This window comes from Drosophila nasuta, chromosome X (genome assembly GCF_023558535.2).
Source record: "Drosophila nasuta strain 15112-1781.00 chromosome X, ASM2355853v1, whole genome shotgun sequence".
Lineage (NCBI taxonomy): Eukaryota > Metazoa > Arthropoda > Insecta > Diptera > Drosophilidae > Drosophila > Drosophila nasuta.
In genome coordinates this window covers 25,267,860-25,292,439 of record NC_083459.1, presented here as the reverse complement: position 1 = coordinate 25,292,439, position 24,580 = coordinate 25,267,860, and the positions used below count along the sequence as shown (strand labels likewise).

Here is a 24,580-nt window from a genome sequence, read left to right as displayed (position 1 = left end):
ACAGAGCACACAATGCGAACATTTTCCGCATTTTCCGTAAGCCCGAGGGAACGGAACGAGGCGAGGACAATTGTCCTGGAGTGCAAAACGAAGCTGTGTCGCCCTAAACTATTCTCTCAAATTTCTTCAAAAGTTGTCTCTCTTCTACTTGTAACTTTTTTTTTTATGCTTTGCTTCCTTTGTATTGTTTTCAACTGCGTTTCAGATTCTGTTTTTTCATCTCTTAACTATATTATCTAAGGTTTCCTTTTCTTTCCTATACATTTTATCATCGTCTCCCTTACTTTGTTTGCTTGTAGATTTATTTTCTTTCTTACCATCTTTTATTCATATCTATCCTTTCTTTTCCTTCCTTTAAATTGCGTTAACTTCACTTCATTTTTCCTACAATCGAGGGACATTCTTTTCGGAAATCCTTCCAATCATGCTTTTCCACCTAATAACTTTAGTTTCTTATACTTCCTTTCTCTTCCGTTTTTTAAAATACATTATTCAGGAAAGCATCAGAAACTGATTGTCAATAATTTCTCCTTTTTTCGATCTCATCAGTTCTCTTAAACATCATCTTCTCGGAACTTCTCTTTCCTGACTTGTAATCTTCTATCTCTCAATCATAATTACCCTACTTTCCTCTTTACTTTTAGGAATCCCCTCCAGCTATACTTATTTGCTGATTACCAGCTCCTTCAATTCCCATTAATTTTCCCCATCTGTTTTCCTTCCCTTCCCTTTCCCTTCGCTTTCCTACCCCCCACTCCCTGTGCCTCCATCCTTCCCCTTTTGTATCTCCTCCCGCTTTACTCACCTGTTGATACTCGAGTATATTCTGCCGCTGGATGTGGGCCAGCTTGGGATCGACGCTGCTGCTGGTGGCAAACTGCGAGTACGTCTCCGCATTGTAGGGTATCAGGACCATCGTCTGGTGATAGTTGCGCAACGGCGGCGGCGATTCCGGTCGTCGGGTGGGGCTGCGTGCAAAGTGGCTGCTGTAGCTGCTGTGCTTGCTCTGCTCGATGCGGCCATCAACGGTGGCGGTGGCCGTGGCTGTTGCCGTGACGCTCTGGCAATTCTGGGCGGCGGCATACAGCAGCGATGAGGCATCATCGGGCGCTCCGCCCTGCTGCTGGATCATCGTCTGACGGAACATGGCACCGGCGGGCAATGTTTGATAGTAGGTCTGCTGTATGGCTGCCGCATCGACGGGGAAGCGTTGCTGCTCGCCGCTCTCGCTGTAGAAGCTCCAGGTGCGTTGCTCCGTCTTTTGCTGGGCAATCGTGTTCGCCTGCAACGCTGCCGCTGCAGCTGCCATCTGTTGTTGCAACTGCACCTGCGCCTGTTGTTGCTGTTGCAATTGTTGCTGCTGCTGCTGCTGTTGCTGCTGTTGTTGCTGCTGCTGTTGCTGTTGCTGTGGCACGTTCTGTGGCGAGGGATTCTGCGAGAGTTGCTTGGGCTGATTGGGCATCGCATAACCCTTGATCGCCTGCGGCACCGGTTGACTGCTGATCACCGTCGTCGGTATCTGTTGCGTCAACTGTTCCTGCATCTGGGCGAGTATCTCGTTCGTTGAGCTAAACTTCGGCTTAATGCCGCGCACCGACGGCCGCTTGTTGAACCCATAATCGTTCTGCTCATCATCGTCGCTGCTCGCCTGCGATTGCGACTGCGACTGACCGCCACTCTCCATTCCCGTGTAGCGTTTCTTTAGCTGCTCGGTGCGCTTCGCTTCCGCCTGCGCAAATGCCGCCAACTCGTCCTGCTGCGACGTCTCTTGTCCCGGTGTCCCGGCAATCACATCGGGCGCCACCTTACGCGCCTCATCCCCGACACCAACACCACCTGAGCCGCCGGCTCCGTTGCCACCACCCAGCGCCAAGCCCTGAGCTGCCATCGCGGCCACAGCGGCTGCCTGCTGTGCGGCAGCATCGCCTCCCGCTCCGGCTGCTGCTGCGCCCAGCAGTTGACTCATATTGAAGTCGGCGGCAGCCGCTGCAGCGGCATAATGGGCGTGGTGGGCGTGCCCATGCTGATGGGCCGCCGCTGCCGCAGCCAACGTGTAGTACGAGGAGAGATCGTCCTTGTTGCCGGCAACGCAGGCGGTGAGCGGCGCCAGCGTGGATAGGAACTGACGCTTCGGTTCCGTTTGACGGGGCGGCGTGCGATGGATTTGCGTGTGCACAACGGGCACCTGGATGCCCATGCCCAGATCCGGTGCGGCGGGACAGCGGCATTCCTGACAAAAAAAAAGGAATAAACCAAATTAGCAAATTGTGTTAAGTCTCAAGCTTATGTATTCAAGAACGTAATTTATACGAGATACCCGCTACCCATTTTTAATAAGGGCAAAATATTGCGGTATCATTTTCAAAATATACCGAAAATACTAAAAATATACCAAATGGTATGTTTGGTATATCGATATAGTACACCATTCAAAATATACTATAGACGGCACAATATACCAGATTGTCGGCCAAAGCAACTCAGACCCCTAGTAAGTAGGCGTTTTTGCCCATAGAAAAGTATTTCCTTAATAACTTCCACAATTTTTATCTGATCGCAACCAAATGTTCAGGAACCATAACTACTACAGTAATTATTGTATATACCAAAATTCGGAACTCTAGCTTTTAAATTAGGCTTGTTATTCGATTTTTTTGATTTGCGGGGGCGGAAGTGGACGTGGCAAAAATTTGAAACAAACTTGATCTGCGTGCAAAACATAACAAATAACATAACTCGTCTGTTAACGATGATCAAAAATAAATATACTTTATATAGACGGAAATGCCTCCTTCTGCCTGTTACAAACATTTCAAGAAGGCACAAACTTATGTTATAATAAACTTCTACTCTATGGGTTGCGGGTATAATCAGGTAAAATAAGTTTCCTATCAAACCTATTTCTTAGTGAGGCATTAATTGAAGTGAATTAACGTATTTCCCTAACCAATTTTGTTGTTCCATTGCTCTTAAGGTTCATCTCATGTAATTTTTAGGGTTCAAGCAAAGGTTTTGGATTCAAGGTTTCGATTTGAACCTTGTTGCACCTTAAGAATGCAATTTGTAATACAGAAAATTAGTTTTCTTTCAGAATTGTATATTACTAATCTTCATAATCTATGTATATTGGAACTATACTTTGTTCTTCCATTCTATTTTTTGTATGTGTTACGATGATTCAAGGAACATTTCGGACTTTGCTAACTATAGATATTACAGTGTTCAACCTATATTAATTCCAAATTTAATTTCCTCCTAAACTTTACTTCTCCGTGCAATATCGGTTTCCGCTTTGTCTGCCAACTCACCTGCGGTATAATGACTATGGGATTCTCCTCAAGCTCCATGATCTTCTCCTGTTTCTTGTCGCGACTGAAAATGTCGGCGATTTTCTTGTAGGCGGACGAACCGCTCGACGAGCTGGACACTGAGCTGCTCGGCGAGAAGCTCTTCTCACTGTTCAAGAACTTGGGCGCCAACGCATTGGGATTCTCCTCGCCGGCGGGACTGTCGCGTTGCGCCAGCTCGCTGCACTCGCGTTCGCTGCCCTGATCCTGATCCACCTGTTGCTCGTGCTCGACAACGCTGCGAGCCAGCGATAGCTCCTCGGCCAGATCCTCGTCAATGTCGCAGGTGAGCTGCTTAATCCGCTCCTCCAGCGAGATGTCCGACTTGACGGCCTTTTTCCTGCAAACGAGAAAGTTGTAGCGTGAAGTGTGTGACGAGGCGAGGAAATCTTCAACTTACTTGATCAGGGAACGTCGCAGTATGTTGCGTTCCATGCTGCGGCGCAAGGTGTCCGAGTCACCGCAGCTGCCGGGCAAATGGGTGACCAGGCAGCCGGCACGCTTCGACTCGTCGAAGGCGCGCAGTGCCTCCGAGGTCAACACCGGCGCCTGTTGGGCCGACACGCTGGGAAACAGCTGGCGCACCGCCGAATTGGGACGCAACGCATTGTTGAACAGCGTCGAATGCTTCTTGATCGGTATGAGCTCGTTGATCTGATTCTCGCTGTCGTCTAGATCGCCAGACAACGATTGACCGTCGCCATCGGTGCCGGCATTGGCCTGATCCTCGGTTACGAAACGCACAGAACGCTTGGTGGCACCACTCTCATCCTCGGAGGTGGTGTTGTTCTGGTCATCCGATTGCTAGCGACGAATGGGAGAAGGTATTTAGTAAGTAAATTATTTATTTAACTGATAACTCGAGTATCAAATTTGAATTGAAATGTAATAAATGAAAAAGAAGAGTGGCTAACATAAATAGTAAACAAGTAATTTCATAAATGAAATAAATAAAAACGGACAGTGTTAATAATAAAGAATATTAAAAACAGTGAGTAAATAAAATAAAGAATAAAGAAACTAAGAAATAAATCCGTAAAAATGGCGTAATTTAATAAATAAAGAAGAGAGTTGAGTAAAACAACGAAAGAATAATAATTGAAAACAACAATAAAGTATAATAATGTGAAAGATAAATAAAGCAGAGAAAAAACAAATGAAATAAAGAAAGAAGAATAAATAACAAGTAAGAAAGCTACAGTTGAGTATGCTCGACTATGATATACCCGCTAACCATTGTTAATAAAAACAAAACAGTGTGGTGTTATTCTGAAAATATAGCAAATTACTAAACTGCATATAATAAATATATCAAAGGCTATAATTGGTATATTGATATAGTACTACATTTAAAATATACCATAATGTATAAAATATACCAAATTATCAAATTCTGAAAATATACTGCATATAATAAATATATCAAAGGCTATAATTGGTATATTGATATAGTACTACATTTAAAATATACCATAATGTATAAAATATACCAAATTATCAAATTCTGAAAATATACTGCATATAATAACTATACCAAAGGCTATAATTGGTATATTGATATAGGACTACATTTAAAATATACCATAAAGTACAAAATATACCAAATTATCAAATTCTGAAAATATAGCAAGCTACTATACCGCATATAATAACTATACCAAAGGCTATAATTGGTATATTGATATAGTAGTACTACATTTAAAATATACCATAAAGTACAAAATATACCAAATTATCAAATTCTGAAAATATATTGCATATAATAACTATACCAAAGGCTATAATTGGTATATTGATGTAGTACTACACTTAAAATATACCATAAAGTACAAAATATACCAAATAAATCAAATTATCAGTCATACTAAGTCAAACTAAGACTCGAAGTAAGTAGTAAGAAACCAATTTAAGGGCTACTCACTTGCGAGATGGAGTCCTGCTTCCACAGTTTGCCGCCTTTGAGTATGCCGCTGATCTGCGTGGTCGTCGTCTCCTTGGGTGGTATGGGCGGCGGTTTCAGCTCATCATATTGATCCGTTGCATTTCCAGCTGCTGCTGCGGCGGCGGCTGCAGCTGCGGCAGCGGCTGCAACAGCTGCTGTTGCGCTTGCCTTGGCTGGCAACGCTGGCGGCAACATCTCGGCACCAGCTCCAGCCCCAGCTCCAGCTGTCTGTCCAGCTCCAGGTCCGGGTGTGGCAACTGGGGCTCCAGCGTTCGCTCCACCGGCGTTGGCAGCGACATCCTCGTGCGCCTCGCGTATAATGCGTCGCTCGGTCACTGTGGTCATAGTGGTAATAGTTTCAACAACAAATCGTTTTTTCTTGGCCACGGCCGGCAGCAAGGAGTTGCCATAGCCGCCAGTTGAGCTAATGGAACCGCCAATGCCAATGCCAGCGCTGGCGGTGGCGGTGGCGGTGGCGTTGGGCCTGCTACTGCTACTTGTGTGGTTGTTGCTTGAATCCTTTCTAACTTTGACTGTCATACGCTCGCAAACGGAATTTGGAGAAGTGTGCGTGTTTTTTTGATTTGGTTTGGTTTGTTTTGATTGTTTTGTGTGCAACACACAATTTGTGTTGCATTTGCCAGAGCGAGCCGCAATTGTAGTTCGGTAGACGAGTTCGACGAAGTCGAGTGGACGAAAGAGAGCATTGTACATATTTTGTATTGCATTCACAGTGTTGCAGATCGTGAGAGCGAGCGAGAGAGAGGAATAGAGAGATGGCAACACAAAAACGAGCGGGGTTGTGATAGCGAGAGCTGAAGCAAATGGCGATACGATTGCGAATGTGTGCATAAGTATGGGTATAACAGTTATATAACAGCTGTATAACAGTTGTATAACAGTTGTATAACAGCTGTATAACAAATTTGGGCATACATATTAGCTATGCTTATGCCGTCTAACAGTTGTACTTCAGTTGTATAACAGACATTTGAATCCTGGCAATAACTTATCAAACTGTTATACACTATGAAATTCCTCATCTGTGCATTGCCCATTGTACAACAGTTAATTCAACAGTTGTGCAACAGTCGCATAAGCAAGCTTATTTATACATAACTGCCAATGTCAAATTGTTTAGCTGGCAGCTAAGAATGCATGTATAACAATTGTATAACACTTCGCCATGAAATGGAATTCGAGAATTGCATAATGTGAATGCTATGCGTGAGAAGTGTATTGCGTCAACTTCAACCAACCGACTGAATGCTGTAATGAATGCTCAGTGAATGCGGTAACAAACAAGGAACAAGAAGGAGTATATTTGTGGGGAGCTATGAGAGATACATAGAAATACGTTCGAGGCACGTCATTTTTGTTTTTTTTTTTGGTGGGGAAGGGCTCTTTTATCATGATGTACATGTATGTAACATTCGCTCTTTGCAAAATAACTCGCTTTGACAGCGCTGACATCTGTGAGCGAGAGCGCGTGCATGAGGGAGCATGAGGGTGGAGCAGGGGAGCATGGGGAGCAGAGGAGAGCGACAGCGAGAGCGCGTTGTGCTTGGCATGAGTTGCAATTGTATTTGTGTGTGTGTGTGTGTGGGAGTGCGGCTTATCGATTTGAGAGGTAGCATGATGCGAGCAAAGATATTCGAGATTCGAGATGTATGTTCGAGTATATACAATGTACGAGACTATGTACAAAAGCTAATGACACAAGTTCGATTTTTGGAATATCGGATACATATCGGATATTGAAATTTCAATTCTGTTGATAGCTTACCTGCAGCACCCGCTGTTGGCTTGTTGTATTGCGATTGCAGCACATATTTGGGCCTCTCCTCCCCGGCAATGATCTCCTTCTGCGTAATCCGACGCTCCGGTGAACTTGTGTGCAGCGGCAACAGCGCCACGGCTGGGACGCCGATCGGCGTCAATTCCTCGCCACACTGCGCCGAGCTGCATTCTGTGGAGGAAGCGACAAAAGAATAATGAGGGAGGAAGTTAGTTACGAGTAAGTGAATGAGTTATGATCACATTAGTTGTTGCCCAACTCCCAGCCTGTTGCTCTGCTCAGCTCTAAGCTAGGGATGAGCTCGTGCAGACAATAGTTTATACTTGTATAATTTGAGAAAATATCGTTTTGCTTAAAGAAAATGTTACAATTAATCTGCAAGTTTCAATTGGTTTATGCTTTCGATAACAACTGATTGAGATACATGCTCGGGTTTGTGTCTTTGCTTAGCTAAGAATTACATTATGAAAGCATTGTTCTCCAACTAATTGAAATACATTTATCATCTTTATCTATTATCATTTATGCGTTAATAATTCATTTGTTGTGGTATTTATCTTTAGCATTGTCTGTGAACCTTAAAATAGCAGTGCGACCGAAAAAAAAAGAAATAGATTATGGTTTATTACATATTCCATTTTGTTAGCTGATTGCTGAAACATTGTTTTCTATTTTCTATTTTGTCTGTTTTCATGAACTTTCATCGATATTCATTTCGTGTCACGCGCTCAGCTCTAATTTAAGCTGAGGCGGAAGCGCGCTTGAAGGATCGCTTTGCCACCAAAAAGGGAGAGGCATGGCGAACCAGGGCTGGGCCGAACCTTAACTGAGCTGGGGTTCGACTCGATTCGGGTTGGTCACATTCCGCTTCGTTAGGCGCAACAATTAATATATATATAGAGTCAGAGTCAAAGTCAGAGTCAAGCCTGAAACGGGCTTCAAATTCGTTCAATTTCGTTTCGTTTCGTTCTGTTCGTTTGTCACTTGATAATCAATAATGCGTGACCGATATTAATGCAAATGAATACGTTTACTTCCCTTCCCTGCTCACCCTCAACATTACAACCGCTCCCTAACCCTTGAGGTGGGCCAAAAGTGTCGTTGTGGTGCAAAAGTTATACTCGTATGTCCTTGTATGGTTGCGCTCAAAAGGGGGAACGAACGTTGGCAAACAAACCAATAAACAACCAAGAGGCAAAAACAACATAAACAAGCACAACTTGCGCTTGTTTATCCATTAAGCAAAGTTGCCATAAATCAATCAATAGTTGGCGACACAAACCCCTCAAACTTCAAACAAAAATGCCAAGTTCAACATTTGCCAAACTGCGGGCGTTCATAACAAATCGAAATTTAATCGAATTATATCCAAAATAACTAAGTGTTCTGTAAATACTGGCGGCAAACAATTAGCGGGGAATCGATACGCCATTAAGTATGTCGAAAGTTAAATACCATATAACTGAAGAGTTCAGAAAGCAGCTTCGTAACATTTCACTCAATTAAGAGTTAGTTAAAGTTGGGCACATGAAACATGAAAAGTCATGCTGCCTATGTATAACAGTTGTATGACAGTTTAGTGACTTGCCTATCTGGCAAACACATTTAATTTCATTGCAAAACGAAGCGTTTTTCAATAGGGGCAGCTTTCTCGAATTTAATTAACTACAAAAATTACATGGAACTCTTCACAGAGTTCTCTGACTGCGACAAAAACAAAATGGCGTCCAATTTATGGCGCACACATAGAAAGAGAGAGAGAGATGGAGAAGAGATGTCTAGCTCTGTTCGGTGGCTGGGCAAATGTTTGCATAAATAATTCATAATTAGATTACACAAAGCCAAACGAAAACATTTGAAAAGCGCCTCGCGGCAATTGGCACTGCTCTCCTCTGCTCTCCCTGCCTTTCTCCCTCGGCCCTTGGGGCTTGGCTTGCCCACTAATTGGTGCCATGCACTGCGGCTCATTTACCTGCATCCTGCAGCTGTTTGGCTGCACATTCGGCGCACTCCGCGCACTCGGTGCACACGCCCTGCAAGTCCTCATCCGCCTGCTGTTGCCCTGCTCCATGATGCTGTGTCGCTGCTCCATGATGTGGTTGCTGCTGCTGCTGTTGCTGTTGTTGCTGCTGTTGTTGTTGCTGCTGCTGCTGCTGTTGTTGTTGTTGTTGTTGTTGTTGGGCTGCGGTGCCAACGGGCGGCGGTGGCGGCGGTATTTGTTGACTATTGCCGTTGCCATTGCTGTTGCGTGCGGCCAACATTGCGGCACGTTGCTGTTGCAGACGCTGTATCACCTGCAACTGCTGCAAATGTTGCGCCCCAAAGATGTGGCCGCTTAGCGCGCCACCAAGCGTATTCTTTAAGCTATTATCCTTGTAGCCATCGGGCGGACTGAGCGCCGCATCGTCCACAAAGTCAATCGGCGGTTGATATTTGGGACTCTGTCAAAATGGAGCAAGAAAAAAAGAAGAAGAACAGTTAGTACTTGTGTTAGTTAATCACTAAGCTAAAGTTAGTTATATTAGTTAGTCTAAGGGCTGCTGCTGTTGACGCTGATGCTGATGCTGCAATGTTGTAATTATGCTCCCGCCGCAAATTAACTTAATTGAGTTTTATAGCCAGACGTTATTGGGGACGCTACGTGTGAAAGCTGCTCTCTGTGTGTGTGTGTGTGTGTGTGTGTCTGTGGTTTGTTTGGGGCTGATGAACTGTGTGTGTGTGTTTTTTTGCTCGTAAATCTGTGTTAAGTCGCTCTTCGAGTATGCTGTGGCTTTGGTTATGCTATAACAGTTCGTTCATAGTCGTCTGCGCCTACAGTTATGCATTTTGATGACTTAATATACATACATATACACGGTGTATAACAGTTGCAGTCGTTATGTTAGTCATGCAATTGAAGCATACGACAATTGCTAAAATGTCGAAAAGCGAGACTTGGTAGTTTTGTAACCTATTGATGTATAACAGTTGGAAAACTTATATAACAGTTCGTAATACAGTTGATAGTAAAAGCAAAATCTTCCAGCATATGAATTTTGTTATATTTCTTGTGGTATAACAGTTGTATAACACCCGCATAATAGTAACATATTTATTTTGTTATATTTCACTTGTATAACAGTTGATAGTAACAGCAAAGGCCTCTAACATATTCGTTTTGCTGTATTTCAAACGGTATAACAGTTGTATAACACTCATATAACAGCCTTAATTAAGCATAATTTGCTAAGAAAAACCGTTCATTAGCTGATATGAACAATGGTAGCTGACTGCCAGCGCCAAGGCCAGTCATGGCATCATAATCATAAGCACAAGTGCACGCACGCACATGTCTATGCATGCACACACACACCCAGATGCGCGTATATGCATGCCAAACATTTGAAGAATGCATTTGCAATTGCAATGGCAACAATGAAGCAGAGGAAACAGAGGCCCAAGTGAAGGCAACGAAAAGACGAGGCAACAACAAAGTCTAGGCCAAAAGTTCGAGCCGAATGCCAAGTTGTGTGTGTTTTTCTGTGGTTCTTCGTTCTTCGGCAAGCAATCAAGTTTTTGTTGTACAATAAGTTAAGTTTAAGAAGTGCCACATAAAGCCGAGCAAAATGTACATTGTACATATGTAACTAAATAAGCGTGTGTGTGTGTGTTTGCGTGTGTGTATGGGAAAATGTAAATGGAAATGGAAATGGAAAACTCACAGCTATAACTTGGCGTTGTAGCCATAAAAACTTTGTCCACAAAAAATGCAGAGAGAAGAAAAATGTTTCCTTTTTTTTTGCCATTCATGATTTGCACACACCCGGTAAACCAAGGAAGAAGACGAGGTATTATAAGTTGGTCAGTCAGTTGGTCACAATCAAAAAGCCATAAAAATAAAATAAATGATATTCTTAATGTGGAAATGTTTAGCTTTTTGGTCAACTTCAAACAAGTTCCACAATAATTTAGCCTGAGAATATCAAATTTTGGTGAAACTAATCGATTACCTTATAAAGTAAAGTAAAAACTTCGTCAGTAGTTCAAAGCAGGCATCTTTTAGTCGAGCATTATTATTTGGACCGTCTGGCGAAGTGAGGCAACGTTTGGGTTATGCAACGCGTTTTGTAAACTTGTTACATACACTAAATGCATATTAAACTCTTGAGTTAACGGGGGCGAAGTGGCGGAGGCGACGAAGGCGACGAAGGCGAAGGCAATGGGACACAACACAGACATTGGGGTCTAAGGCAATGGGCACAATGCTTGAGCAGCGCCAAGTCAAGTGCATTGGGCGTCCGCCCACCCACTTTGGTCGTCGAGGTGGTGCTCAGACAGTCAGATAGGCAGATAGAGGACAGCTCTGTGTGTGAGTGTGTGTGTCTGCCAGAGAGTGTGTGGCATGAGTCTGGCCTGGTGGCAGATAAGAAGCAAAAAGCGTCGCAAACTCAAGTGACGCTCATATGGCAGAAAATTGAAATTTAAACGCAGCTTGAGGGCCGCTTAGGATCGATGCGAGTGCTACAAAGAAATGAGAGGCAATTGTGCAAGCGAGATAGCAAGCAAGCCACAGAGAGAGAGAGAGAGAGAGAAAGCAGGCAAACTTTGGCAAATGTCCTTTAACACATTGAAACGCGTACATCACGATAACGCGCACTTCAAGGCACAATTTCATAAAACAATATAAGAGAGATACACACACACACACACACACACACACACCTTACACTCACCCACACACACACACATACATGCAGACTCCTACACAGACAAGAATGCCCCCCTTAAGACACAATGTTGTTGCAGTTGCTGCGAAAAGTTTTTAAGTGATTTATACAGCACTTGCAAATGGAGCGGAGGACACAAGTTACACAGGACTCAGGATGCAGGCTAAGACACAGGACACAGCAGCAGCAGCACCCACAGGAACTACTCCAAAAACTTGTGTGTGTGTGTGTGTGAGTGTGTGGCAGCAACAAAAGATGGCTCTGCGGTTGCAGCACGTGTACGCTTGACTTGCAACTTGACTTGGCACTCCACGAAGACAGTTAGTCCTCGCCCCCCCCCCCTACACTCCCCCAGACAGCAGACAGGATATGGGAAAACAGGATAAAGGATATGCAATATACACACATAAATGTTGTGCTGCAAAGACAATGGGCAAACATTTTTTTCGGCGACGAGCACATAATATGCTTTTGTTGTCTTATTGTCTTCTTGTATCGCATTGATAACGTACAAAAGGCGGTCAATTGTGACGTAATTGACAGGAAGGACAACAAGTTCTTGCTGTGCAAACGAGTGAGCGAGTGAGAGAGAGACCGCGAAAGAGAGTGAAAGGAGACGACGGGGAGAATTAATAGAGCCTGTGAAATCGAAAGGAGTGAGTGTTCAAGAGCTGTGGTCAGCTTCAACTGTGTGACTATTAAAACCAAAGGCAAAGGCAAGACAAGACAAGGCGATAACCAAATACAACAAGATAACAATCAACAATCTTGAATGAGCTGGTGAATTATAAATAAAAATCATAAATATGTTAGTGAAAGCCTTCAACGTGAAATCAATGTAATGCGACATTGAAGTGCCTCAAAAGTCAAATTGAAGGACTTGGATATTGAATAACCTGACTATGAAGAAGGAAAATACCATAAAAGTTGAGAGAACTAAATATCTAGGAAATCAAGAAGTAACCCAAAAATGCCAATTTGAAAAAGAAATTAAAAGGTAAATAGTTCAAATTAGTTGAACCATAATAAAAATTGACATCAAAATCAGGAAATCAAGAAGATAACAAAATAATGTCAATTTGTGTTAAATCAATAACACTTATTTTAAAAGTAAATTAAATGGTAAATATTTCAAATTAGTTGAACCAATATAATAAAAAATTGTGACTGAAATAAAGTAAAATCTTTATGAAATCAAGAAGTTAACCAAAAATGGAATTGTAAGTTAAATATTATACTATATATAATTTGATTAAAGGTATCAAATCCAGAAGAGAACTAAGTGAACTATTTAGGCAAGACTTATCTTAAAACGAATTGAGACAAAGACAACGAAACTTCTTGAGAATTTTGGGAAATCAAGAATGTAATTGAAAATAAATACTAAACAAAATTCCATGGTATATGAAATAAAGAACACTTAATTGAAAAAGCATTAGAAGGTTTATAAAAATCAGCATAATTAAGCCAAACTAAAAAAATTAGTTTGATATCAGTTTAAACTAAATATACTAAGATAAAATATATTAAAAAAATAAATGTAGAAGTGGAAAAAAAATAAAAAGATTTAATTTATTTCTTTATGAAACCTAAACCAGAACTAGAAGGTAAGAAAGCTACAGTCGGGTGAGCTCGATTGTAAGATATCCGCTAACTATTGTGAATAAAAGCAAATCAGTGCAGTATTAATTTGAAAATATATGCTATATTGATAAAGTACTAAATGCAAAATATACCATAGAAAGGAAAAGATACTAGATTGTCAGCCAAAGCCCATATAAAAGTATTTCTCAAACAACTTCTACAAATTTTCAGAAATTAGAAAAAGGCAAAAAAGTCAAAGCAAATTGAATTAGTTCTTTATGAAACCTAAAACAGAATTAAAAGTTCTATAAAACATACTCCAAAATATACATTACATGTCCAACCTCAAGACACAGGAAGACAGGACACCAAGGTCACAGGCAAATGAAAAATTTAACAACCGAGAATTGAACAAATACGTGGATAAAGCTCACATCACAAATGCATTAGTTAAAAAAAAAAGGAAACGCGCACATACACACACACATATTAAACAACAACATAAATAGGAAGAAAAAAAGCTGAACATGGAGAACAAGAGGCGCTTAAGTTGTCAATGAAAGCGAAAAGGAAAATGAAAATGTAGCGAGTGTTGTTTCGTATTTCGTATGCGTTATGCGTGTGTGCATTGTGTGTGGTTATAAAACGAAAGTGGAGCACGAAATGGCTTAGGAGAAATTCGATAAGACTCGATAGATGGCTAATAATTAGCTGTCGCTTGTTTGGCCAAAAGCTTTAAGCGACTGCTAGAGGAGAGCTTCGCTGGTTGCATGTGGCATGTGGCACAGACACTGACACATAAGCTGCCTATAAGCACTTCAACTTTGGCCACTTCTGCAACTCGCAACTCGCAACTCGACATAATCCGCTTAACGAGAAGGGAAGCAAATACAGCCCCCCCCCACACACACACATTTAGTTTAGGGTTGAGGATGGATGTGTTGTTCACTCACCTGTGGCGTTCGGCCATCGCCTGGATCGGCGGCATTCACCGCATAGTTGCATTGGCAGCCCTCCTCGCAGCAGAGACGGACGAGCTCGTGCTCGCCACAAGTGCAGGGCTCCTCGTCCTCCTCATCGTAGGCGCAATCCTCGCGTATCAATATGATATAGTCCGCCTCGAAGAACTCGTTGCGTGTCTCGTCGAAGACAACACGATTTTTACGCGTCGGCGGCGGACGATTTGGTTTTTTGAGCAGACCACGCAGCTGTCCATTAACCTCACGCATCTTGATCGCTGTTCTCAATGTTGTTGTTGGCTTGACTGTGGCTGCTGCTGCTGTTGTTGAAGTAACGAGTGCACTCGCTATATTATTACTATTAATGCAATACTCGTTGCTCGGCGTCGTCGTCGTCGGCGTTGGTTGTATAAACTGTGCGGACGACGCTAGGCACTCATGGCACTGACAATCGTTGCTATCGCTATCGCTCTCGCTAACAGTGTCGCTCTCTTCTTCTTCCTCCTCCTCTTCTTGCTGCTCGCTAACGAATTCAGCGAGCAATTCGTCGTAGCACTGAAAACCGCGTCGCTGTTTCCCACTAACAACACCTGCAGCCGACTCTATGGGATTAACAATTGTGTGCGACAACGATGAGGAGCTTGGATTGTGATTGATGTCGAGCAGCTGCAGTTGTCTCGCTGCTTTCAGATACTCGCCAAAGCGCTGCACATCGAACTCGCTGAGTGTGCTCACAAAATTATCGTGTGGCTCTGACGATGACGATGACAACAACAACGATGATGTTGTTTTGTTGCTTGTCTTGTCACCAAACTCGGTGGCCACAAATGCGCTGCGTTTGCCCGTCAATCTATCGCCATCCGTTTCAATTTCAATCAGCACCTGGTCGCTGCTGTTGATATTGCTGTTACTGCTGTTGTCAGTGCTGCTGTTGCTGTTGCTGTTATTGCTGCTGCTGCTGCTGCTGCTGTTTTTGACAGCTGTCAATTCAACACTTTCAATCTCTCGAATCGCGTTCGTTTCGCTCTCGTTTGCCACGCACACGCGCACTCGCCTATTCAGCAATTGCTCTTGCTCTGTCAATTGCTGAATGTTGCTGTTGTTGTTGTGGTTGCTGCTGCTGCTGCTGCTGGTTTCATTTGGCAATTGCTGCTCGTCTTGAATACAATTTACATTTAATTGTATTGCACTTGAGCTTTGCTTGGACTTCTTTTCAACAATTTGATTGTCCTTAAAAGCCCATTCGACCAGCTTTATCGCGGGGGTTGTTGCCGTTGCCGTTCTTGTTGTGGTTGTTGTTGTTGCTGCTGATGGAGTGAGGCAAGTGTTAGTTGGGGGTAGTTTCTTTATTGTTGCTGCGCTGGCATTTAGTTGTTGTTGCTGTTGTCTCAAGGATGCCTTTACACAATCAACTTCAGCAGTGACACTACAGCTGTTGTTGTCGTTGCTAGAATGGTTGCTGTTGTTGCTGTTGTTACTATTGCTGCTGTTGACGCGTCCCTGAAAATTGTGCTGTAAGCGTTTCAGTCGCTGACTGGCCACAAAATCGTCAGTCAAATCGTTTTCAAAATCAATAAGATCGCAATCGCTGCAGCTTGTTGCTGTCACAGCCAACACTGACGAGTTGCACTCGTTACTGGTTGTAGTTGTAGTTGTTGTTGTTGTAGTTGTTGTTGTTGTTGCACGCTCCTCGCATTCCTTGGTGGTCTGCTCTTGTTGCTCCTGATCAGCGTCAAGTGATTCGCAATCTATAAGCTTGCACTCGCCACTCGTCACTTGCAACTCGTTGCTGCTACTACTCGTTACGTTCGTTGCTTTGTTGTCTGCTTTGTTGTTGGCTTTACTCACGTTACTCACGTTATCCACGTAACCGTCAGCACCAGCAACATCAACATCAACTGACAAGGCAACCACAGCATCCGCATCGACGACGACAATGTCTCCAACGGCATTATCAACAGCAATCAGAGGGTCGTGCCATGCTCCACCTTGTGCTGCGTCCTCTTCTGCTTCTGCTTTTGCTTCTGCTTCAAGCCACAAATATGGCAATGACAATGGCGTCCTCGGCAACTGCTGCTGCTGCTGCTGCTGCTCTCCTTGCTGTTCCCCCTGAGCCTGCTGCTGATGTTTGAAATTTTGTTGCGTTGCCTTGGCGTGGCTGACACTTAAAGATGTTGTTGCTGTTGCTGTTGCTGTTGCAGTTACAATTGATGTTGCTGTTGCGGTTGCTTTTGATACTTTGTCACTTTGCACATTTGCACATAAATTAGAATTGGAAAAAAAATCATGTGGCACGCGAGCTGGAGCTGTTAACGCATTTTCACTGCCTTTTTGCACAAATTTTTCTCTACGTCGCGCTGCGCAGTCGACTGCGCTGTCGCCGTTGACGTCAACGTTGGCGTTGGCGTCGTTGTTGACGCCTGTATACAAATTTTGTTGGCTTACAAATTGTTGTTGTTGTTGCACGTTCAGTTGCTGTTGCCCGTTTTCTTGTACGATTTGCAATTGTTGTTGTTGTTGTTGTTGTTGTTTTTGTCGCACAGCGTTTAAACCGTTGTTGTCTTGAGTTGTTAAGATGAAATTTGCACAATTTGTTGTAAATTGTTTTGCAATTGTTTTCTGGCCAAATTGATTGAAAATTGGCTGCTTGGGCTGCTGCTGCTGCTGCTGCTGGTGCTCAGCTGCGCTTGCTGCGACGACTGCTGCCACTGCGAGTGTTGCCACTGCCACTGGAGCTGCTGCTGCTGCTGCTTTTGCTTCTGCTGTTGGTACCTCGTTTGTAGGTATTGAGCAGGCGCAGTCGCTGCTGCTGCTGTTGCTGTTGCTCCCATTGCTGGCTGTTGTTGTTGTGACTTTGGGTGGTTGTTGACCATGGCCAGCATGGTTTGCGTTTGCGTTGTCGCTCCCGCTCTCACGCTCGACTTGCGCGCGCTCACAATTGCTGGCAACTTCCGCTCGTGAGTTGCCGATGATGTTGTAGTTGTCGTTGTCGTTGTCGTTGCTGTATTCAGCACGCGCCTGCGTCGTTTGCATGTCGCTCAACATTCGTGTTGTCATTGTCGTTGCTGACTGGCACGCCTCTTCGCCCCTCGCAACGCTGCGCAACGGCTGCCACGCACAATGCGCCTTATATTGCACGCCAGCAACAACAGCAGCAGTGGCAGCATTGGCAGCAGCAACATCATCAATGCGTGCCTCGCATGACAAATCGACACAGGCAGCAGCAACATGACCAACGTCATCGTCATCGTCGCCAGCGACTCGTGCAACATTGAAGCCTACTCCACGGTGTGGCATGTTGCCCGCTCGACTTGCTGCAATATCATAAATGTTGTTGCTTCTATTGTTGTTGCTGTTGCTGTTGTTGCTGTTGCTCTTCCAATTTGCATCTTCAGCTTGTTTGCTTAGCGCTTTGTTTGCCATTGTCGCCGTCATCTTTCCTCTTTCTCGCTCTCGCTCCCTCTCTCGGTCTCGCTCTAGCACGCTCTGTCCGTTGGTTAAAGCCAATGTTAGCATGTCCACAATGAGCATAGTTGCCGTCAATCATCGAGGCCAATTCTCTGTGGATGCAAAATAATCGCAATTAGCTTCAAACTGCCATAAATTATGCCACTAAACAGCGCAATCCTCCATCGTCATAGTAATAATCTTAATCGTAATCGCAATCGCAATCGCTTGAAATAGATACTCTCTGCATTACCGTTAGACCCCGCATAGACCCATTTACGTTTTCTAGTTCAATCGATCAGCTCTCGTTTCTGCGTATTCTAATTACTATACTCCATCTTTCTGATTGAAAATTATTCATTTCTTGCATTCCACTCGATATACTTCAATAAGTATGATATACTAATAATGGATTGCTGGAAAGCTATTGCAGAGCGCAACAGAAATGGGGTGAAGTATTGAAAATGCAATCTGTTTTTATGGCAAAAAGAATCACGGATCTTAGATTGATTCATAATAGAAATAATAATTCTATTCTTACACTAAATCTTCATTCAAAACCTTCTATAACTCAATAATCGTTTTGTTATGGTCATATTCCTTTATATCGTTTTCTTATAAAGACTATTATTAATAACGAATACAATTGTTTTTTGGAATAGAATGAACCAGAGCGTCTAAGACCTTTAACTAAAAATAAAAACTAAAATATATTACATCATTTTCTTAAATTTGCAGATTGAAAATAAAACTTTGAATATTGTTAAATCAGTATTTGAAATCCATATCATCTAATCGGTTTTAATACCCGCTACCCATAGGGGTATTCTTGATCAGCGTCAACAGCCGAGACGATCTAGCCATGTCCGTCTGTGTGTCTGTCCGTCCGTCCGTATGAACACCTAGATCTCAGAGACTATAAGAGATAGAGCTATAATTTTTTTCGACAGCATTTGTTATGTTTGCATGCAGATCAAGTTTGTTTCAAATTTTGCCACGCCCACTTCCGCCCCCGCAAATCAAAAAAATTGAATAACAAGCCTAATTTAAAAGCTAGAGTTGCGAATTTTGGTATATACAATAATTACTGAAAATTTGGTTGCGATCAGATAAAAATTGTGGAAGTTATTAAAGAAATACTTTTGTATGGGCAAAGACGCCTACTTACTTAGGGGTCTTACTTGCTTTGGCTGATAATCTGGCACATTGTGCCGTCTATCGTATATTTTGAATGGTGTGCTGTATCGATATACCAAACATACTCTTTGGTATATTTTTAGTATTTTCGGTATATTTTGAAAATAATACCGCAATATTTTGCCCTTATTAAAAATGGGTAGCGGGTATCTCACAGTCGAGCACACTCAACTGTAACTTGCTTACTTGTTTTTTTTTGCGCTTGTGAAGAATTTAATTTTTTAATTGTATTTATCTTGGAAATTTATCTCAAAATATAATGCTTATTAAGAGCAATAATTTTCACCCTTTATGAGAACAAAATAAAGTGTTGGCTATTTTGAATAATTACTAAAATAAATTATATCTTTTTTATAAACAGTTTTGTTTTAAGATTGAGAAACTTACTATTAAATAATCTATTATATACTTTTCAAAAACCGACTATTATATAATACATATTGCCGTCAAGTTCATAAAAGTCCTAACCACTTCCACACCATAAACAAATGTGATGTAATGATTTAAAAGCGAAACTACCTCAGAGGTTAAACTATATCTGACCAAGTTCCGGTCGCCAAGTTGTGACATACAAGTATGTATGAACACATTACCATATTCAAATTTGTGCTTTGCTGATAGAGACTGACAAAATGTGGGAGTTTTTCTTATCGGAAACTCTCACACAACACTCAAAATATGTGAAATAGTTGACAACAGGTTAAAAGTGGTTAAAAGTGCTGATGGGTGATGGAGATGGAGAGGGGGGTAAAACTACCAGTTGAATTTTCCACCAAAGGTTTTTCTCAACATTTTCTCGAGTTTTTTTTTGCATAAATTAAATTTACCGGCGTTCACTTTTCTGACTGTGGCAATAACAAATTTTACGCGCGACTTGTTATTGTTGTTGTTGTTGTTGTTGTTTGCAGTGGTTGTTCCTCTTCCTCTTTTGCTATCCGTTGTCGTTCTCATTGTTGTTGCGTTACACCGCTGCAACTAAAACACACACACACACACACTCGGACACACAGAAGAAGAAAAAAACAGGTGCGCGCGCGCAGTGAAGCGCATCCTGTGAACAGGACCCTCTCTCTCCCACTCGCACTCGCACTCGCACTGTCAATTGTGGGGAGGTCAACACCGATAATAGCGCTGCTCGTTACGCGCCAATGCAGACGAAAAGACACCACCAGAAACACACGCAAAAAAAAAAAATAACACACACACACACCACACAAAAACAAAACACGTAATGTTCTCTCGAGTTGAGTTTGGTTTGTCTCGATTCTGTTCTGTGCTGCGATCGCGGCTTAAGACGCACGTCCGAACGCGTTTCGTGACGGAAGTTGACTGAGCGAAACATAACGCGGCAATTGGTTTTGGGCCGCCGTCGTGCAATCGTGTCTTGAGACTCGATGGATCGGCTGTCGTCGTGTTTTCCGCCACTCGGCAATGTCTTTAAACGAGCGGCGCAAGCGCAAAAACAGTCCAAAGCGAAGACATTGCAATGGGCATTAGAGTGAGAGGGAGCGCGATGCATGGCGTTGTAATGCAAGTAGTGGAGCATCAGGAAAGGATAGGAGTGGGGAACATTGTTAATGATTGGGTGCAGATCGCATGCGCCGCAGTCGCAGTCGCAGTTGCAGTTGCAGTCACAGCTGCTGCTGCGGTTATTGCGTGTTCGTCTGTGGCAATTACGTGCTGCACTTGCAACTTGTACGTATTACCCATGTATCTCCCCTCATGCAAAGCAAAGCTCGTACTAGGCCTAATGTGACCATTGACAATTTACTTAGTTACCAACCAAAAAAAAAAAAAAACAGCAACAGAAAAGAAAACAAGAGTTTGCTAACTTGTTGGAAAGCTTGGTAACAGACATATCCTATCTAATCACTCTTACGATCTACTTCTTCTCACGATCTTCTTCTTACAATCTCTTCCTAAAATCTCTAGCAATTGTAAGATTTAGTCCAAAAATGAATATACCTCAAAGCAGCACTGTAAAAGCTTTTTTATGATAAGTCAGTTAGTTACATCATTCTCAAAAACTTGCAAAGTTCGAACTCAAAATTATGTTTCTTAATTCATGTACTTATATGAAATTTTAAAACATTAAGCATTTATATTGAAGTGTTAGTAGATTATTTATAAAACTAATTTACATTTAAGTTATATACTTGTATAATAGTTAACATTTAATTAAATCGAATGACAACTTCGGCTATCTAACCTGAGCTGAAGTAAAATGCGAGTATCTTAAAGTCAAGCACACTTGCCGCTTTACTTTTTTCGTATATTTTTTTTGCGTCTATGACATGCGCAAAACGTGCTCATCGTGCGATCTTTAATTGTACGAGTATGCGTGTTGTATATAGGAAGCATCGCCATCACTTCAACACTTCAACAGTAGACTTTAGATATCTTAACGCAGATACGTTGCAACTTTCAGAATGAGAAAGTAACGTTTTCAGTTTGTTCGCTGATTACAGAATTCCAAACCCTGGCAAAAAGTTAAGCGAAAAGTTAAGCGCCTCTTTGAGTGATAGTTAAAAGTGTTCATTAAATGAATTATCAACAATGAATTAACAGATATATAACATTTTATGTACAAGTTGAATTTAATATCAAATCCAACTAAACTCTATTCCATGGTCCATGGTTAGTTTCCCCTCTAAGTAACAAGCGTGGCTAAGAGATCAATCAATTAAGCTAAAGAAGCGTCGCCAGAAACTCCCACGATAGTTTTTAAGTATCTGACAAGTTTCCTATATACTTAATGGAGAAGTGGAGGAAAGGGGACACTGTTTATATAGTACTTATGTAGCACTTCGCTTAGTTCTTGGTGCTAGGTGTATGTGCTCAGTAACCCCATATAAAGTACACTCATTATAGGGCTATTGGCATTGCATGTGGCTGCTTCATGAAGACGATGGATGTTGATGTGGCTGTGACGGTGACGGTGGCTGATGATGACGATGGAGATGGAGATGGAGATGGAGACGACGACGACGACAGCCGGTGGCCAAAATGACAAACTCAAGACACAAGTACTATGACATGGCAGAAGGGGTAGGAGAAGGGGAAGGGCGAGATGCCCGTTTGCTTTTTTTCCGGGGCAAAACTTATTACAAAGTAGGAACACAAAGTGAGCAAACTGAATGAATGGAAAAATGTGGGAACAATGGAACGCAGAGCGTGTGAAATAGCCACCGCTCGAAGACGATGACGACGGTGACGAAGACGACACCGTTGAGGATGGCAAAGAGCCGGTGGAGGAGCTAGTCGCTACTGCTGCTGGTGGTGCTTCAGTTACAGATTCAGATTCAGACAGCGTCTAAGTCTGGGGCTACTATTTAGCACACAATGGCACCATTAAAGGTCGCTCTCTCAGGCTCCCAGGCAAACTCTATCGTACTATATACATATATATATATATAAGTATACATGCATATCATATCAAAGTGGTTCGGTCTTTAAACAAACAGTGGAACAACCCTAAAATGAATGCATATTCAACTGATATACTCATATGTACGGTAGCTCAATTATCTAATGTTACTTTCATTACATTAACCTAATTGTATAATAGGTGATATTTAATTAAATTTTAACATAAGAAATTTCATCAAGTTTCAAACTTATCAAACTTATCTGAACATCTCTCTTCAAATTCATTATAACGTGTTAGCACTGTATCTCTAGCAATTCCATCGAAATAGCCGTCTTTAGTTTTAACTAATTTGCAGTTGAGCTGCGTTTGCATTTGTATAAGCATAACTTCCATATGGTTATTATATGCACATATCTTAAGTGCGATTTTGAACTTATGTATGTGCGAAATTTTCCACGAGTTCAAGGCAAAAACATTTGACGTTGCATTTACAAGTGGAAAATGCAAAAGTGGAAAATGAGAAATGAAAAATGAATAATATAAAATGTAAAATGGATTTTATGGCATGCTCAGTGCACAGTTGCGTTGAGTTATGATAATGCGTGCCCATGACTTGGCATTTTAAGCGATTGTATGTTTTAATGCTTGAGGCTAACTCAGTGGCTGAAGCCCCCACAGCTAACAGCTGATAAAATACCGAGAAAAAAACAATACAAATTAAGTGAAATGCAAATTCATCAGGGTAAAATATTCGCAATTCGCAATAAAAGCTTTAACAATTTTCGTGTCCATTTGTGTCAAAGAGAATGTTTAAGTTAAATAATGTATATAGAACACTAAACTAAATTATTATATAAAATTAATATGTCAAGTTTATAATATCACTTAATTTAAATTTAACTCTAAATTTGTGGCTTGAAGATGATCTAACTTTCAGCAGGCCCCCACTCAGAATCCGCACAAGTCTCAAAGCATTTTAAAAGAAGCGTCTTAATTGCGCTCTTCTTATAATCTGGGTACATGTAACAACACTTCCTAAACATGTCAAAAACGTTTGTCCAAATTAAGCTGAACTCCAAAATCTATTTGAACGGCCTTAGAACAATACCCGAATCCGCTCAAAATTCGTATTAAATTTAAAGTCATCAAGACGTGTAATGTCCACAAAACATTTAGTTGTAAAAATTGTTATTATAAGGAAATCGCTTACAACGTCCCTTCTGTGCTTCCCCCCTTGCTCAACAAACTAAGCACGCACAAATATACTCACAGACACAAAATAGGGAGCTCACGCACTCACATACACACACACACGCATACACACTCTAACATTCACTCAGTCGTACTCACACCTTTTAACGCAGTACGCGGGCTTCTTTCTGTGCTATCTCTCTTCTTTTGACATTTGTTTTCCATTGTTTCGTTGCCCGTTGTCGCTGTTTGTGTCATTTTGCTTTGCTAACTTGTTCGTCGTCTCAAATTCACCTAACTGACTTTTAATTACGCGTGCTTAGTTATGCTTTAGTTAGAGCAGGAGAGCAGGAACAAAGTGACAAAAGCCCAGACATCAACTGAAACAGCGAGAGTGCGACTGCAACCGAGAAACTGAAACCGAATTGGGAGTCCCATTCTACTTGTTTTTTTTTGTTTTTTTGCGCCGTTGTAACTCAATTTATGGCTGTGAAGTGTTGAGGTCTTTGTTTATGTGGAGTGCTCGGAAAACTCGTCATGTTTACTTGGCCATAGCCTTAAGATATCAGTTCCCTAGGTGGATTGAGCTTATATAATACATTGGATATCTGACATAACTGGTAACACGAGATACCCTTATGATATAATTGGCGTTATCTAAGCTGCTCGTCTCTATTCCACCTAGGACAAGGAGAATTCTAGGTTTTTTAATTTCTCCCCTTCAGTAGTCATTAAGTAACACAAAAAGAAGTAAGGGGTATCTATGTATGTTATATGTGTTACATGCTCTTCCCAACATAACCAGAACTCACAGACACTACTAACCTGTTTGATACTTATGTATCAATTTGATAATCGCTTTCATTGACGTTGCGCTTCAGACAGCAACAGTTTTGCAACATCAGTTACATCTGCAGCAATCTTGTTGTCCTTGTCGCTCCAGTGCGAAATTCACAAATCGTTTGCGCAATTGTCTGTCCGCAAATTATGTGACTTATCGACGCATCGTCTCAGTCAGCGATTTGCATATTTGTAGTTG

At 42.0% G+C, this 24,580-nt stretch overlaps 1 protein-coding gene across 3 annotated transcripts in view; it reads right to left on the bottom strand.

Annotated features, from left to right (window-relative positions):
- LOC132795510 (uncharacterized) overlaps positions 1 to 24,580 on the bottom strand; it is a 28,400-nt gene extending 3,820 nt beyond the window's left edge. The window contains exons 1-8 of one of the 3 annotated variants that reach the window (XM_060806255.1): positions 24,378 to 24,580; positions 14,331 to 17,896; positions 9,060 to 9,528; positions 7,076 to 7,258; positions 5,269 to 5,822; positions 3,748 to 4,151; positions 3,309 to 3,687; positions 806 to 2,230 (exon numbers count right to left, since the gene is read on the bottom strand). In XM_060806255.1, the coding sequence (XP_060662238.1) occupies positions 806 to 2,230; positions 3,309 to 3,687; positions 3,748 to 4,151; positions 5,269 to 5,822; positions 7,076 to 7,258; positions 9,060 to 9,528; positions 14,331 to 17,867 (6,951 nt within the window). In that variant the 5' untranslated portion in view covers positions 17,868 to 17,896; positions 24,378 to 24,580. Of the gene's footprint in view, positions 1 to 805; positions 2,231 to 3,308; positions 3,688 to 3,747; positions 4,152 to 5,268; positions 5,823 to 7,075; positions 7,259 to 9,059; positions 9,529 to 14,330; positions 17,897 to 19,807; positions 19,989 to 24,377 lie in introns of those variants that run through there. The other 2 variants (XM_060806253.1, XM_060806256.1) reach the window with 2 other exon arrangements.